Raw genomic sequence first — 17,719 nt, 5'->3', positions numbered from 1 at the left:
AAACACCACATTGATCCCCATGGTGCAGCAGAGTCAGTGTAGCTCTTTGAACCGCCCACAGTTTGTCTCTCTCTTGCCACTTGGAGCCAACGTTGATGGAAAACAGTTGTTTTCTTAAAACATCCCAGCATTTACAAAGCTGTTGAAACAAGGTGGTCCATTTGGAGTCTTGTCTGTGGCCTCCTGATGTTTGGGTGACAATGTTCTGGACTCGAAACCACTTCTGAGAGAACTTACTGGCACTTGAGCAACAGCTAGTTGCTAACTGGGCTGTTGTTTCATGCAAAGCCAGAGGGAGGACATAACCTATAAAGATCGTTTTTCAATCTGAGATATTTGTTTTCTTTTTGCATCTGTCAATTGTTAGAAACGTCATCGCAGCTCTAGGTTATAAAGGAAAGGGGGTGGGGTATAGGAACATAGTTAAACTGAATATTTAGAGTATTTGATTTGACAGCCGAGTCCATTGGGAACTGGTTAAAAGTGAAACTCGCTGATTGCTTTTGCCACTGGAATTTCTTATTCTCTTAGAGAGAGGATTGGGAGGAAAATAGCCTGAGGGGGGGGGAGTCTCAGCAGAGACGAGAACAAGAGGGGAGTGAGGCAGAAAGTGATGCTCAGACAAAAGCACACAAATGAAGAGAAATGTGCCCTGGGGCCAGAGCTGCATGCTGTAAAAGGGCAAACACACAATCTACTGTATGTGGAGTGAGGAATGAGATCAACCTGTTTCCTTGAGGATACTCGGCACTACATATAGAATGTTAAAATAAAGACATAAGAAGATTGTGACAGGTTTGGACACCCGCTCCTAGAGTTGAATTTTTAGCTTAAGCTATGCATGCAAAGTTGATGTCACCAATATGTTATTGTTAGTATATAATTACCCATTTTCCAGCGAGTAGAGGAAGAGCAACAGTCAAATTTACCATTTTATATCTGACAAACTGATGAATGTAAGTGCAGTTTCCATCTGGCTGGGTTTGATCTCACCCAAATTCTATAAACTGACACTTCTCTGTTAACTTAATATTTGCTAAATCTCCTCTCTTACTTTTTATTTCAGTGCAGTAGGTTGACATTTTACTGCCTTTTCACCAAAATTCACCAACCTGGTTGAGAGATGGGGTTCAAGCCAGGCAAAGATCCATTATATTTTAATGTGGATTCGGTTTAGATTTTATAAATTGACATTGCATGGTCAATTTTTTATGTTTTAGCCAGTATGTCAGAAATGAATCCCGATTGGACGAGCTTCAGGATTAATGATTGGCCCTGTAGAGGTATGCACCCGCTATGAATATATTTAATGTTAGACTCTGTGGTTCAATCCTCGCTCCTCCAGTTCGTGCTGGCACAAGGAGGAAGGTCTGATTTATTTTAAAAAGCAATAAAAAAAAAAACAGTTTTTCTGTTTATATTGCACATTTTTCAACTTGGGGAAAGTACATTTTTATACCACAGTCATATCGAATACAGCCTAAAGCAGGACAGTACAGTCTGTTGTGTTAAGTGCACCCCTGATCTGTGAGTTTAACAACTGTGTTATAAAATTGTGTTATGAAATGTCCCTTTAAATGCTGTGCCCGTTTAAAGCAGCACAATCATCAGCACAGCTCGTTATCCAAGATGTCAGAGATGGGGAGAGGAAGCGTCCCATCTCTATCTGTGGAATCCCCTTCCTCTCCGCTCAGCTGTCTCCACGTCGGCCTGTGTCTCCCCGCAGGGCTCAGAAGTGCCAGTGCCCGTTAAGCAGAGGGTATTCAGAGGAAGTCAGCTGTCGGCTGGTGACATCCGCCCCCCCCCGCGCCAGGGCTGCGAGCAGACAAAACATCACGCATCACAGGGGCAGGGGGTCAAGTGGATGAGAGATTGCTCTCCTCAGCTGACCCACATGGAGCTGGAGAAAAGCTGATACAGTAAAAATACAAGTGGTAGTAGATGTTTGAATGGGTCCACTGCGCTGGAACACTTTACTGAAATGTTTAGATTTAAATTTGCCTGCCAAGCAACACAGTTCATTGAAAAGCTGTAATATTAGAGTATCATGAAAACTATCAGCTTCTGCCAAGTGGCACGGTCCTGCAGGGCTGGCAGTGTCGGGGGGGAGAGTCTGGAGTTTCAGCCTGAAATACAGTCAGACATCAAAACCAGTTGAAAGCAAAACCAGTTTCAACACTGGTTTCCATACAAACACATTACACTTGCGTAACAAGTGTACATGACGAGCCATGTGAGTTTCAGGGGTTTTTCTGATATGGAGCTAAAACACTTTCCTGACAGAGATCGGTTATCATTTTAAAACGGGAACTGAAACTCATTAGTGTGGATGAAGTCTCAGTTAAGTGAGATTTTATATTTTTTATAACGTATAACGTGATCAAAGAAAATCTGTTCTGTTTAAAAGTAACAAATTCTCTGAAACTGAGCAAACCATTTTTGCCAAAGTAAAAGCATTACTGGAGAAAGTGCATCTGTCAGTTTTCATATATTTACTCACGAGGAATAAATTAGCTCCTCAGCAGGTCACCGGTTCTAAGTTATACAATAACCGGATTTCATTGTTTTTACCATATTTTCCCCGGCCTCTATATCTTTTTTAATATATTCCGAGTTCAGAGGAAAGAATTGGGAAAACTAAATATCAATGCTCGGGTCACAAGACACTTCATGTGACACAGTTTCCACCGATTTGCATTCATTACACTTTAATGACGGTTTTGTTCTCGGCTCTGAATAGTTTTCATGAAACTGTAATAAAAGTTAACAAGGTTCCATTTCAAATGTGAACTGAATGAGTGCACTTGAAGAAGAACTGGAGTGTGTCACCATTTGCTCTCTGACCTTTGGGGGCGGGTCATCATAATAAAGCGATTCACTGGCCGTTGTGTCGCTCTCCACCAGCTTGGCTCAGGTTTTCATCAAAGGCTTCCGGCCCGGAGCTCAGTGCCTACTGAGATCAGAGGGACGTGACCCTGAGTCGGGGTTACCTACTGCACCACCAGAGCTTTGGCTCCAGCCCAGGGGCAGAGCGTGCCCCACTAAATTCTGGAAGTGCAAAGAATTATGATCAAGTCGCACAGAGCCTCGGGGACGTCTGCGATGAAGGCCGGGCATTGTGGCCGTCCTCCGGGGTGTGAGAGTCCAGGGTCAGTCCCTCACCCGACCTCTCCTAGGTTATCCTCTGTTGCCGGCCCAACTGGAGGTCAGATGCTGGGAGAACTTCATCATGAGTAGGCCGCTGAGGAATGCCATGGTTCGATTGAAGTCGGGGGGGATGTTCTGATTAAAGGCTCATGTGAGTGAGAGCGAGTGGACGACCTTGTCTCAGCTTCTGGTGAGTAACGTGTCGAGCTTCTCTTTTATGCCTTTTAGACTTTTTCTCGTTGTAGTTGACTCAAAGAATGTGCACCCACTCGTCCCCCCCACCCACTGTCCCTTCTGAGTGGACAGTGTCTCGCTACTCACTAGTCATTCTGAGCATCAAAGCATGACTGTGCATCCACTTTGTCTGATGAACACATTTGCATTGACTGTCTGTCCAAAGCAAAAGTCTTCATCGCAGATAAATTTACCCCTTAATGCCTGAATTAATTTCCAATTATATAAAAAAAATATTATTTGTGTTTTTGGGCTGTCATACAGATGCTTAATTAATTGGAGATTGTTAATTTCAATATATTATATACAATAGATATGAAATTAAGGTATGATGCAAATTAGAGACATTAGGCATAATGGGGCATAACCTTAATTTAACACATTTTCCAGTGTCTGGTATGTAGATTTATGCTTTTGCTTGAAATTGAATAACAACATATGTTTCTGTACAATCATTGCTGTTCCATCATCACAGTATTTCAAATACAGCTTAATACCTCAAAATAACTTTGCTGCACAGTCCCGACGGGCTAGTATGTATTTTCCACTCCGACCACTAGATGGCGGCAGAGTGCAAATTCGCGACATTCGTCCACAAGGGGTTAAGTAGGATGAACAGAAAGTTTTCTAACCTCCCTTCGTACCATAGATTGTTTATAAAACACGTCTAACACAGAAGAAGTGACAGTGTATTGTAGAACAGTTATAGAAGGAATCAGTGAGAACACTACCTCAGGTCAAACAGTTCATTCCAGACAGGCAGGTTGAGAACGGGTACTGCACTAATGTAAAAAAAGAATCTCTAATATTCCTCGATGCATTCCTCTAGTTGTGGGAAAATCGTTTTGGGCAGAGACCACAGGGAGAACGGGCAGTTCCGTCTTTTTTCGCTAATGTTCCTTCGGTTTGGCTCCCTCACATTCTTCCTGCAGGCCACATTGACCAGAGCAGCACCTCCTCCCAGCACTGGGAAAGCATTTCTGCAGGTCGATAGTGGGAGTTCTCCCACCCTAAACCTGAACTCTCGACCTCCTTCCAGGGGCTGGGAGACCTGACGTGCAGCTGATGTTGATGGACTAGTATTTTTACATCCTCGACACCAGTAATTATGTCGTGGAGACGTGAACTGGAACTACAATTTGAATAGCTGAGCAGCAGTGGGACAGTGGGACGACCGGGCTCCTACGTGTGTATTCACCCTCACAACTTTGTGAACTGATGTTTTTGGCATGTTTGTTTTGGTTAATCACGCAGGCCTGGAATCCCTTAAAGGAGCTCAGCACAGGGGGGGGGGGGGGGGGGGGGGGGTCGTCAGGCCGTCACAAGTCCGTGGAACAAAGAGGACGTTGGAGCATTTCTAGAGAAACCATACACACACACACACAATATGAGGCTGTGGACGGGCTCAGTTACCTTTTAAGTCCCAGTTACTTCAGAGGTCTGTGGGACTTGAGATTAACATGAGGCCGGAGCATCTCGAGTATCATATGTTCACCTCTTCCTTTCTGCAGGGCTGGACACAGGAAGGGGGGGGGGGGGGGAGGGAGGGGGGGGGGGATCTGAGGCAGCAAGAAAAGAGGGCCAGACAAAACACAGATTGTTTCCTTCAATACAATGAATAATGGTCCACTTGCCAAATAAAGCTGCTATTAGCAGACACAGCAGGTCTGTGTGGTTCTCTTCATATGTCCTGAGGATAACTTGTGGGATGTATCCTTCATTTTCATATGGTTATTGAGAAGAACATACAATTTATTAATAAAATCACGACTTGTTGAGTTTAATAGAGATAGTAGGGATATTATAGTAAATCAAAACGATAGAAGTAGGACTGATGATAGTAATGCTTCTTTTATGATTTAAATAATAAAACAGCTTTTATTCTTCCTCTTCCTCTATCTTATGTATAGATTGTTGTTTTGGTGAAACTGTGCAAACAAGACGAGGACATTTTAAATGTTTAAATGTCTGAGTACTGAGCCATATTTACTGTCATAATATAGTTCAGAGCACACAAGTAAATAACTCACAATAACTTTGAATATAATGTTGATTTACAATATTACCTGGGCCCCCAAAAGTCGTGTTGCATGTTAACATCCATTGGATTTTATTTCTATTATTTGATGGTCATTTTCATATTAATGTAAGTAAGACACAGTTTTTTTCTGTTTGCCGTTCATAAACAATGACCACACATGTATTTAGTTCAAAGTTGCTTCTCTGCTGCAGGACGGAGGAAAACACACTCACTGCTCAGCTTTTAGTGGAACTCGGGTACAGTGTTAAAGTCCCGGCTGATATCTCGGCTTTTAGCACTTTCGAGTGTCAAAACATCCGACTGGAGGTGACAAAGCATTATCACGGGTCTGATCGGCTGCTACATGGTGGGGGGGGGGGGACTAAGAGCATCATGACTGCAGGATACTTCTGTTCAACGCCTGACATCATAGACACAGCATCCAGCAGCTAGATGAGGAAAGCATGTTTATTCATATTAAACTCATCATTATCAAACTGCATCAGACTTCTTAAAATTTTTTTAATTGAATTCATTTTGTTATAAGAAAATAAGAGAAGAATTTAATTCTTAGGAGGAGGAGGAACAAGACAGGAAATCGAGGAATATGATTGAGCCATTATTATTATTATTATTATTATTATTAGTAGAAGTAGTAGTAGTAGTAGTAGTAGTAGTAGTAGTAGTAGTAGTAGAAGTAGTACTAGTAGTAGTAGTATCTATAATTATTATTATTATTATAATAATAATTCTATTCTTTGTTATCGATAATAGTATAACTAATAGTGATAAAAGCAGTGGTATCATCCTTATTATCCTTATTATTATTATTATTATCATTGTTTTGATTATAATTATTATTATTTATTTACACAAATTAAGGAGATTTAATTGATTATTTCCAGTTCTCCAGGTTTATTCACTGACTGATCAAATCCATTTCACTTGTTTTCATCAGTTTGACTTTATTCTAAATCACAGAGTGAAACACACCCAATCAGAGCAGCAGGTTTTCCTCCGAGCCGTCGTCAGCAGCAGATGAAAGTCACTGAGTCTCGATGGAGACGTCATCTGATCTGGGAGCAGCAGCAGCAGCAGCTCAGGCCTCTGAGGCTGAAAGCTTCTCTCTGTGTTCAGTGAGAACCGCTTTGTGCTGAATCTAAAAGTCCTCGCTGGTTGTGCTGCTCTCCTCTGGCTGCGTATCTCTCTGATAGTCGTTCCAGGAGTCGGACCCCGGCCACCGCTGCACTTCCCGACCATAACCCCCCCCCCAACGCCCCCAACGCCCCCTCTCTCTCCTCTGTCCATTAGTAATCCGTAGAGGGAGCTTTTGCTCTAAACAAATAACAACAAACAAAAGACCAAAGTGGGGCGAGGAATGTGGAAGGGGGTGCGGAGGGAGAACTTCTGTGTGAAATAATTGCGAGGAACAATTTCAAACAGATGTCTGTTTGGACTTGGCCCTGGGCTCGTGTCCCTGTTTAAATATAGTGATTTGATTGGAAAACAAGCAGAGTGCGATGGGCTGGCGGCCAGCCGCGCCATTCGGGGGCTCCCTAATGACCCCCGGGGGTCGAGGGGTCGGCGGAGTAAAAGCAGATCAGAGAGGATGTGGGGCGAGCGGCCAGGACAGGGCCCATAAATCTAACCCATTCTCAGAGGAAGCTATCTTTTTTTCAGTCGGCCATCAGAATTAAAATACAATCACAATCGTCACATTGTGCTCCCCCCCCCCCCCCCCCCCCACACCCCCCCGTCAGCGAGCAGAGGTTATAATTCAGAGCTGGTAGACGGAGTCGGGAGGTCGGGTTCGGGTGGTAGTGGACTTTAGGGAGGAAGGTCAACAAGGTCGTGTATTTCAGGCTCAATGAGAACTGCTGCTTCCAGGGTTGTGGGAAAGTCTCCTCGTCAATCCGTACATTAAGATCTGTGACTGCTGTGAAAACTGTTGACATTGTTCATAAAACCAAGTGTGATAATACGAGCCCTGAATGGCTGCTGTTAAAAATTCACAGAAACGAGTCACAAAATAGTTTATTCCAATCTGTTAAACCCGGTTTATGATCGTGTGTAATCATGCCTCATGAATGGGAGACATTTACTGCGGTGGGAAAAGCATCTGTGAGGGCAAATCTCCGGTGGCACCGCCGACCGTAAGTTTGTCTTCCGATTTTCAGCCGGCTCAGCTTTTCACAGATGTGCTGCGTGTCGGAGGGACAGCTGCACTTTATGGCTAAACGGTGCAGGACGATCAGGATCATGTTCATCATCCCCGCTGACCACTGAGGGAACACATGTGCTTCTCACTTCATCAGAGAAGAAGAAGAGAAGAAGAAGAGCTTCATCAGGCGGCCGGAGGAAGTGAAGCCGCAACAAAGGGCTCAGTCAGAGTGGACTGAGCTGAGATCAGCGGTCGCACGGCTCTGACACGCAGGAGCAATCACAACACGCATGAATTTGAAACTGCAATCTGTTTTATGATTAATACTTTTAAACTATGAATCTTTTGCAAAACAAACCCTGAAATATTTCTCTGAATACATTTTTCCGCTAAAGAGCAAAACTGCAAACCACAGCCCGTGTTAACCATGAAGCAGGAACATGTCATTCTTTGTTTGGTATCGAGAGGAACTCGTCTTCTCCTGAATCTTCACCTACGTGAGCTTCACAGAGCTCCTTTCACTACAATGTTCTGTAGAAAGGACGCACTCACCACCACAATGACCCTTTGACCCCTACACCACGACCTCCTGAAGATCGCTTACAGCCATATGCTGCAGTGACACATATACTTCAGGCTCACGTGACAGAAGCAGAAAGATGGAAACACGGCAAATAACAAACAAATTCCTTGGTGTCCTCACCGGGACACTGTCTGTCTCCTGAGCCTGAGAACCTGAGCGGGACAAAGTGTCCACATTAGTTACTGATCAGTTGAAGAACAGTTGCCACAGCCTGACCCACCGACACCTCATCCTCCTCCACCCTCTTCTCACAACCATCTGACTTCTGCTGTAATACACCTTGAAAAAGGTTTGAATTTATGAGCAGGATTTTTACATTTCAGCCTTGTAGGTCGGTGTCTCCTTATATATTTGGTTACCGGGAGATCTAATGCACATTTATGTAAATATGTCAAACTATTGTCTATATTTTTTGCATGAATCCAGGTTTGTTCTAACATAATTGTTCTGAAATATAAACAACTGTTATCTCTTCATTGGCCTCCGACCACAACACAGAACTACATTGTAGATTCGCTTGGTTGTGGGCAAACCACACGTGTGTTTAACAACTGATCTCAGGTCTTATTATCTCTGAACGTGCGGCGCCCTCTTCTGTGTGAAAATAGACACAACAAGGAATTTTATTTATTGCAAATAAGTGTGTATATTTATTTTGCGTTTATCTTGATGGTGTTTTTATAATGACATTAGTGAGTATATATTGAAGTTAACTGTTTAAGGCAGTGCATTGTGGATACTGATACATGATGGAAACAGGTGAATGGGTGGAGAACAGAAAGAAAGTCAAGGGACCTCGAGGTGAGCAGATACACTAAACTATTATTTTGATATATTTTTATTTTACATTCATAATTGTATTTTATTTGTATTACTTGAACTTTAATGTATTACGTTTTAACTGTGCTTTGGTCGTGCCACTCCTGTAAAGCACTTAGGTCAACCAAGTTGTTTTAAATGTGCTATATAAATAAAATTGACATTGACAAATAATGGCAAATAATGCTGTTGCTCTCTGACAAACCTTTACATGAACAGTGTCTTCTGCAGTTATACTTCATTTGAAGCAGTGTTTCAAAGCAACTCATTTTAATAGTGCAGTGTTTGTACAAAACCACAGATGGATTATTAAAGAGTTTTTGCTGATGAGAGAGAAGTTGCTGTTTTTTGTTCGTCCTCGTTAACGACACAGATAATGTTCAGAAAACAAAGAACCTGAGTAAAAATAATAAATCACATGCAGGATTTCACAAGCATCACCGGTGAAAGATGAAAAAATAAGTTTTCTGTAGAATTTTATGCAAACAACATGAGAAATAGTGGATTAACATTTACATTTCACCTTGTGCTGTGATATATACATATGTGATCACATGACAGACACTGAGGCTGGTTAAAGAAATGTTTTTTTTTCATCACATTCAAACTCTCAAACAGTAAATAAATCATTTTTCTGTCAAACTGATGAGACCTAATCTAAACTACAAGAGACTTTAATGCAAATCCTTCCTCCTGCAGGTATCATTTAGAAAAATACATCGAATATGAACCGAGACGTCATCTCAGAGGATAAATCTGTAGTGTTCACAAACATCAACACTCTGCCCATGATTCAAACCATTATTGCAGCGAGACGTTTTGTAGCTTATAGTTTTGACGACTTGTTGTTCAACACAAACTTTCTGTCTCTGTCACAGCTTGTCTCCACGCTCCAGAACTGTCAAAGGGACGAAGAGAAAAAAACAAGAACATCGCTCGTCTGTCGCGTTCGACACCAAAAGATGACGTGAAAGATTGATTTTCTAAAATGTTCAAGTAATGAAATGTTGGATTAAACGTTAACGGTCATTGTAAAGATGCTCATTTGGTGCTGAACTTCAGAATTTGTCCGACCAGAAGAGGCCGGGATCAAACTGAGCCGTGGTTTGGTTTCATGAGAACGACCGTTTGTCGTGTGACTGCAAGAAGTTGAGACTAAAACCAAAGAAGAAGAAGATGATGCAAAAGCCTTAATGGTCTCTCTCCAGAAATGGACTTGCCCAACATGGCTGCAGCTGCAGGGTTCCTTCCTTTAATTTTGATTTGACCATTTCATTACTTTTCACCCACTTTCATTCATTTTCACAGATTCATATTTTATTGCTTATTGCCGTTTCCCTCTGCAAGAATTTAAAAAAGCTTATTATTAGTAGTAATATTGTATGTATTGGGCTCTACTCTTAAATTAACATTTCTTGCATTAAAAAGTAAATTTGGACTTTAAATAATTTGCAGCTAAAACAACAGTTAAATTTTTTGAGGTGAGCTGTCGTTAACTAAATTGATTCTGTTGGTATTCTTTCAAAGAGGTAAAGAGTTCTTTTAAACTGGCAATGGAGAAGATAATTAGCAGCTCAAAGAATCTCTATTGATTCTGTCAACATCTCCCCCTTGTGCCTTTTATAAGAAATACTATTTGAGTATTAAAATCCTGTTTGAGTCCCGGTTAGACGAGGAAACAAGCGTCAGACTAACTCAGTCAACAGAGAACAACAGAGGCTGGTGTCAGACTGACAGAAATATGTATTTTTGAACGCAAGATGAATCCTATCAGGTCAATACCGGTGTTACCTGAAGGTCTGAAGTTGGAAAATACCTTCCATCACATGCAGAAGCCACGCTGATCAATCCTGTAAGTGCCAAAAAGCCTCTGAGGCCGAGTAACAGGAACTCAAACTGCATTTCTAAATCTAACTGATCGTTGGTCATGCAAACAAAGTGGTCACATGTGCTAAGACATCATATGAAGTGCATCACGTGGCTGATTGGAAAAGCTTGAAGACACGATTAGCCCTGATTGAAATCAGTCAAGCTGCACTGACTCCTGCAGGGGCTGAGTCTAGAGAGGGTGGTGCAGCACAGTGCACACTTCAAGGAGGCGCTTCACTAACATGCTGCCTTGGTGATTCTAACACCATCAGGGAAAGGCTGGGTTTGCTCTGTGACTGTGCAAATGGCCAGACTGTGAAATGCATTACATCTGCATGAACTTCAAAACAAGCAGCAAGTATCAAAAAAGGGACTAATTTACAAAGTCCAGTACAAAGAGGCTACATCGTCCTTAAAATAGTGATGGGAGCTCTTTTCCAAGGTTTTCAAACCCACAAACACACACACGCACGCACATAGACACACACAGACACACACGCACGCACACACGCACTACTGCTCCACTTAGTGTTAAGATCAAGTTCAACATTTACCATTTCATTTGGTCACATGACACGACAGTAATCACTGATCATGTCCAGCACCTTGAGTACCATAAAGTTTCTTTTCACACAGAAACATTAAAAAAAGGAGAAATCAGAAGTTCAGTCCGTGACGGCTGATATGTGAACGTAAAAAAAAAAAAAAAAGAGAGATTGTAGAATCGGTTGGGCCGTCGCAACACTGTAGAAAATAAATAGTTTCAATAGGAGGCACTGGGGTAGTTCAATGTCTCTGAGAGCTTCCAGATTGTCAACTCAGCGAGATCCACCATCGCCACCTAGAGGAACAAAGAAAACTATTTACCAGTCGTGCATCAGCATTGAAACCTTCATGTTTTGTAAACAATATAATCTATAAAAAATATGAATATGAGACAAGAGATCAGAATTTAAACCTTTTAGACCTGCCCATGTTTCAATTAAGCAAATGTGTGTTATATTCGTTTTTCTCAACACATACACAAACGTGCACATTACAAACATCAACAGGAAGTGGGTGAGTGATCATTTACTTTGTGTCTGCCGGTTGGATCACGAACACACACTTCCTTCATTTGGTGAGACAGTGTGCAGAGGGATAAGGCTTTCACACAGCTCACTGTCTTCTGGCAGTCTGTGGTGGGAGGACACAACAGACTGTCAGTCGTCACCACAGTCGTCATTAGTGCTTTCTTCTCTCACCAACAAGAATTCACAGAAGAGCAGTCCGTCCAGCATGGACACCTGATGACAGACTAAGACACATTCAGGCTGCATTTGGATACCAGGTGTGAACAGGGCCTTGGTTTGTTCAAACGCACGAAATGCTAAATCTCTAAAGATGGACATCAAATTGTATTTTGTCCAATGTTCTCCCAGTGTGCAATGAACAATCTCAGCACATGACTCCTCCTGTTGGCCTGAGGAGGTTGGAAAAGGTTGGATGGACCTTGAAGAAGATATTTGGAAGGAGAGGATTTCGATTACCTCGAAAAGTACTGGAACAAATGGTTGCTTGAATCAGGTTAAAATGTGTATAAATACTTCTGGGACATACTTGTGTTTACAAGCACACTGATTAATGTGGTTTAGATAAGATAATCGTTGTAAATTAGTGGTTAATGAAGTCCACAGTGGATTTTGTCACCTCCCAGTGGAGAACCAGGGTGTGACTTACCTCTGGATTCGATGTTTCCTGCAAACGAAGGCGTACACTCTGCGGAGCCCCACCAGCACGGGGTCCCAGTTGTTGTAGTGGCATAAGACCGTGGCAATGATGAAGGAGAGGAAGACGGGGACCGCGCCCGCGAAAACCAGCCAAGAAAAACGAACCTGTTCAAACACACACACAGAGCAAAGCCACTGGTTACAACTATTATCATTTTCATTTGATTTGTAACTTGATAAACAAATAATTTAACAGTTTAGTTCAAGTGCAAATAAAATCTTTACTGTTTGTAGCTTCAACTGAGCCTTTAAAGAGAACATGTCACTTTCATTAAATTAAGATTATGTTATAATGAAACCAACCAAAAAATACATTTGAAGAATTATTTAAACCCATTTAAACGTTCTTGCTTTCAGTTGAATTATGTTTATCATTATTATAAAATATTAAGAGAGAGAATGACGAATGGAGAAACACACAGAAACATTAAAATAGGGCAGAGAGGACTTATATTAAAATGAAATCATCAATGCACTTGAAATATGAACTTTGTGCAGATTAGATGAAACATAACAATTTGGCTAAAACTATCTAATGTAGTTAAATCTATATAATTTATTTACAATCAAACAAATTCAAGCTTTCATCTGCTTTGCCAAACTTCATATTGAAGCTTTGCAGATGTGAACAAACAAACATGATCTTAACCCTTATTTCAAACTCTGGCACAGAGGGTGTGATTCCTGTTGAAGGGAAACTTACCTTCTGCATACAGATGTCTGCCATCATAGAGAGCGGGATGGTGAGGCTCAGTGATAGAGTTCCTATGAGAGAGGACGTGAGGAAACAGCCCCTGAGAACGGAAAGAAACATCAAACCAAAGCTCTTCAGTTCATCAGCGTAACATCTATATGGAAACTCAACTCACAGCATCGAGACGTTTTATCTGAACTGTAATGATCTGGTGGCAGAAGTGTGACTCACCAGAGCCAGAGGAACTCGGAGAGCACGGTGCCGATGAGGCCGTTGATGAGGATGTACGTCCACACCAGCTGGCTGGGGAGCTCGAAGGCCTCGAAGCCCGTGTAGTGAAGCACGAGGAAGCCCGGCCACAGCAGCAGCAGGTTGAACAGACCCACAAACCCTGAGAGACACACACAGGAGTCCAACACGGCTCTTAAGACCACATCTGTTGGCTGTAGTCGCTACAAGTGCATGGATTCAAGATGGTGACAAGGAACTAGATTTTTCTGCTCACTGAGGGTTTCAACACATTGCTGAGATTGAGAAGAATTATCTTTGAAGCTAAAGACAAAGAAAATCAAACCACAATCTGTTGAACACACACGTTTTTCTCTCCAGCTTTGAAATGGACTTTGGACATTCTAAAACACATCTGGGATAACCTGAAGATACGATGCCCCTGGGCACAGCTGCCTCTGTGGAACATGAAAGTCTGACCTTTTCCTTAAAAGAAAATATAAAGAGTCTCCTCTCACCAAAGAACATGGGAATGTCCAGCTTGTCCTCCCGGTCCACTCGTCTCTTGATCATGACGATGTAGAAAGCGTAAAGTATCGCCCCGGCCAGCGACCACAAGGAACCTTCATAGAAATTAGCATTTGGAAAGAGTCAAACTGTGATAATCTACACAACAGTGATGTTATGTGTGTGTGTGAGTGACAGATACTCGCTGTCCCATGGTTACCTGTGACTCCTTTCTCATCAGGGCTGTCCATGTTGGAGAAACTCACCAGCGCCACACCTCCCATGCTGAATAAGAGAGACACTGTTTGAACTGACAGGTAAACAAAGCTGTAGCTCTAGCAATAGCTATAACAAATATCTATAAAAATTGACTGTTGGATTTAGTCTTTTCATGGGATTTGTTAAAATGATGATAAAAGATCACCAGACATATTGAAAGCTACTGTTCAACAGAGTGAGCCTTGAGAAACAGCATCTAACAATACATCCAAGCCCTTCTATCAAAACGCTCACTCAGCACTTACCTGAGAGCCACAGCCAGCAGCTTGGACAAAGTGAAGCGGTCGCTGCTGTTGCTGGGAAATATGGCTGCCAAGATCAGCGTGAACAGGCCTGAGGAGAGAAACATGTCAGAGGACAATGGAATCGAACACAGACCAGCAGTCACAGCCGTGGATTTACTCTTCTCTGAGTTTAATAGACAACTCATCAAAGACTAGTTTTCCCCATTTTGGGCATCAAGAAATTCGTAGTCACCTGAGGTGGAGGATAAAATGTTGACAATTGCCACCTGCATGTCGGACAGGGCTTCCTGGTAGGACAGGTTAGCGAGGAACCACTGGAAGACCAAAAGACAAAAAGACTTCCATCACAACAGGCCTGTGATGAACTCCAATTAACTAAACCTGTTTGTTGTGAGGTTCAATTAGCAAACCAGTACACGCTAATTACATTTTAACCACCTGGTTTGCAAATAACACAAAACGAATGCTAAGTTATTAATTACGCTTTATAATAAGTGAAGACCGTGCATAAAAAAGGACCCAGGGACTTGAAAATATCATAAAGAATAGTTAAATGAATGGTTAATATTCCAGCTGGATTTCACTCACCACAAAGCAGAAGAAGAAGCTGATCTTGGCCACATCAGTGATGGTGAGCTTGCCCACCGTGTGCAGCATGGCTTCATGGTCCTTGGCAGCAGGGTAGGACATGCGGGACAGCTTGGCCTCCAGAGCTTGAGTGGAGGGCAGCTGACGCACCTCCATGATGTTACTGAAACGCACCCGCTGCTTTTTGGTGGCTGCTGGGAGACGGAAATGGAGAGAGTACTGAATTAATGGAAACCACAAGAAATGTAAAAATGACATTTTGAGTCTATATTTCATGTTGTATACTGTACTTGTTTCACAGTGGCTCTAAACTGTGATGATCAATCAGACAAAGCTCCTCATGAGATCCTAGTTACTTCAGAGAGTCGGTACAAGACAATCAAAAAACTGTGTACTCACAAGTTTGAAAATCTCCAGACAAATAATTTGATTGTTCAGCAGGTACATCCTGGAACTTCACAGGCACATACAGTGGTTCACTCTGCACACCAGTGGAAGAGAAGGGCAGATATTAGTTCTGTTTAAGAGTAATGGCTATTTCTGTGAGCTTGATTTGGCTCCCTTGCCTGCTAACAGAACAGGAAATGGTAAACAAAAGAGAAATACACTAGATTGCAGGTAGAATTATCACATGAAATTAAACTACATACCAAACGGTTGTTCACAGTAGTGTCAGTGGTGCACGGTGCGAAGTAGGCCTCCGCATCAGCAAACTGCACAAAGATGGGATTGAAACAGTCAACAGGCTGAAAACCAATAATCCTGATTCAGAATTCCTGCTGCACTCACCGAGGAGTCATTTACAATGTTATACTTTAAAGGTATGGCACGTCATTCTGTGTAACTGAGGCTGTGAAGTGAATAAAATGCTTGCAAAGAAAAAAGTGTTTGGCTTGACGTCTTACAAATGCAGAGTGGCGGCGTTTCAGAGAGCCGGTGCACTGCTGCCTCCAGGGCCGCCACAGCAGGAAGCCCAGCAGGTACAGCACGAACATGGAGGTCTTGGTGAACGTGCTGAAGAAGGGTTTGTTGTACTCCTGTCGCTTGAAAATGTACTGCGGGAAAAATCGTGAGGAAACTGTTAGAACAACCACTGGTCAACGGATACACTTTCATAGGTCTGTGCTCTCATTAGCGTGAAAAGGAAGTTGCTAAGTCTTCCTCAGTGGCCCGACCTGAACAGATCTGTTAGTCTGTATTTTGGCTGTAAGAGGTTGAAGTCTTTGCAGGCTCCAGAAATAAGCAAGCATCCAGTTAAGATGTTCAAGTTTTTAAGTTAAAATAATGGATTTTGAGTTATAAATGTTCATATTAAATAGAGCTGCAGTGTTAACATTAACTATTAGGTAATTCAATACTTTATCAATCTCTTGTTATGCCGGATTAGGTTCACACCCTTGTCTGTTGATCCCAGAGCGTCTCCCTGCACTCTGGTTGCAGAGTACATCAACACGCCCTCTCTCATTTCACTCTCATCTCAGACTGAAACCCACCCATGCAACAGCAGGCTTGGAAAAATGACAAATGACAAAATGTGACAAAGTCCTTACTGAGGTCAGCTCGGAGGAGGCGACCCAGATGACGTCCACCAGTAGGAGTATCACCACCCCCAGGGCCATCCGCCTGCGCTGGGCTGCAGCGCTACCCTGAGAGCTCATCCGGTTCATGATGAACACCCATTCCATCGGGACACTGATAACACAGGCATCAAAGAACACAAACAAGCTTTAGATACTGAACAGACGAGGACAACAACATTACAGTTAGTAGGATCTGTGTGTGTCATCCTCGGGAGCCATGCAGATATTAGAGCATGCTGGAAACAGCTCATGAGAGGAGTATCAATAGCATTCCTGTACAAATCTCGTTTCCAAGCTAAAGATGCAAATCTGAAAAGTCACCTGTTGTGTTCCTGGACGACAGCTCAGAGTCCCTGTGCACAGCCAACACGGAGCAGGGGGGGGGGGGGGGGGTCCACAGCAAACAGCAGCCTGCCACAGACAGGACAGAGGACACTGGGTTATTTGCATAGTAAACAACTGAGTGTGAAACCGAGCAGGAGTGGACTGCGTTAGCTTCCAGATGGTTTATCCAACATGTTCTCAGTGAGCTGCTTCCTCCCTCCCTGATCTCACATGTTCTCCAGCTCGCTTTTACACGCTAACACAAACTGTGACACACAGAGTTCACAACACACTGCACTGTACACGGTGTGTGTGTGTGTGTGTGTGTGTGTGTGTGTGTGTGTGTGGTTGACAGCAGCTCCACCACGTCTGCAGTTAAGCTAGCAGCTAGCATCGCCGTGCTATACGCTCGGCTTGTTTACCAACATCCCGAGAGCTAAGCGCTAACAAGCTGCTTCACATCGTCTTATATATATTCACCTGGACGTGGGAAGGAGTCATCGATCTCACACCATCAGCTCCTCGTCTCCACAACCACGAGGGAGATGAGAGACTCGATCGATCCGTGGTTACGATCGAGTTATTGACAGCCCGCTGGTTGTAAACATTAGCATACCCTTCCCTCTTCACTATCAGGTGACATCACTTAGGCGGCGCACAGGCTTCTGGGAT

General features: G+C 42.8%; 1 protein-coding gene across 2 annotated transcripts; it reads right to left on the bottom strand.

Annotated features, from left to right (window-relative positions):
• Positions 1-9,217: 9,217 nt before the first annotated feature.
• LOC128456461 (solute carrier family 35 member F5) lies at positions 9,218-17,697 on the bottom strand. Of its 2 annotated transcripts, none has more exons than XM_053440641.1 (16): positions 17,528-17,697; positions 17,045-17,134; positions 16,694-16,835; positions 16,049-16,198; positions 15,794-15,856; positions 15,543-15,624; positions 15,144-15,337; positions 14,788-14,869; positions 14,556-14,643; positions 14,252-14,316; positions 14,043-14,147; positions 13,528-13,687; positions 13,306-13,396; positions 12,553-12,707; positions 11,909-12,009; positions 9,218-11,674 (listed from the first exon to the last, which is right to left on the bottom strand). In XM_053440641.1, exons 3-15 carry the CDS (start codon positions 16,826-16,828, stop codon positions 11,928-11,930), a joined length of 1,452 nt encoding a protein of 483 aa, XP_053296616.1. In that variant the 5' UTR covers positions 16,829-16,835; positions 17,045-17,134; positions 17,528-17,697; the 3' UTR covers positions 9,218-11,674; positions 11,909-11,927. The 2 variants fall into 2 exon arrangements, with proteins under 2 accessions (XP_053296616.1, XP_053296617.1); XM_053440642.1 differs by having other exon boundaries at positions 15,144-15,334.
• Between the last annotated feature and the right edge of the window lie 22 nt (positions 17,698-17,719).

The sequence above is a fragment of the Pleuronectes platessa genome, chromosome 14 (assembly GCF_947347685.1).
Source record: "Pleuronectes platessa chromosome 14, fPlePla1.1, whole genome shotgun sequence".
Taxonomy (NCBI): Eukaryota; Metazoa; Chordata; class Actinopteri; order Pleuronectiformes; family Pleuronectidae; genus Pleuronectes; species Pleuronectes platessa.
Note: the sequence above shows the minus strand (reverse complement) of the source record. Positions and strands in the feature narration are given on the sequence as shown.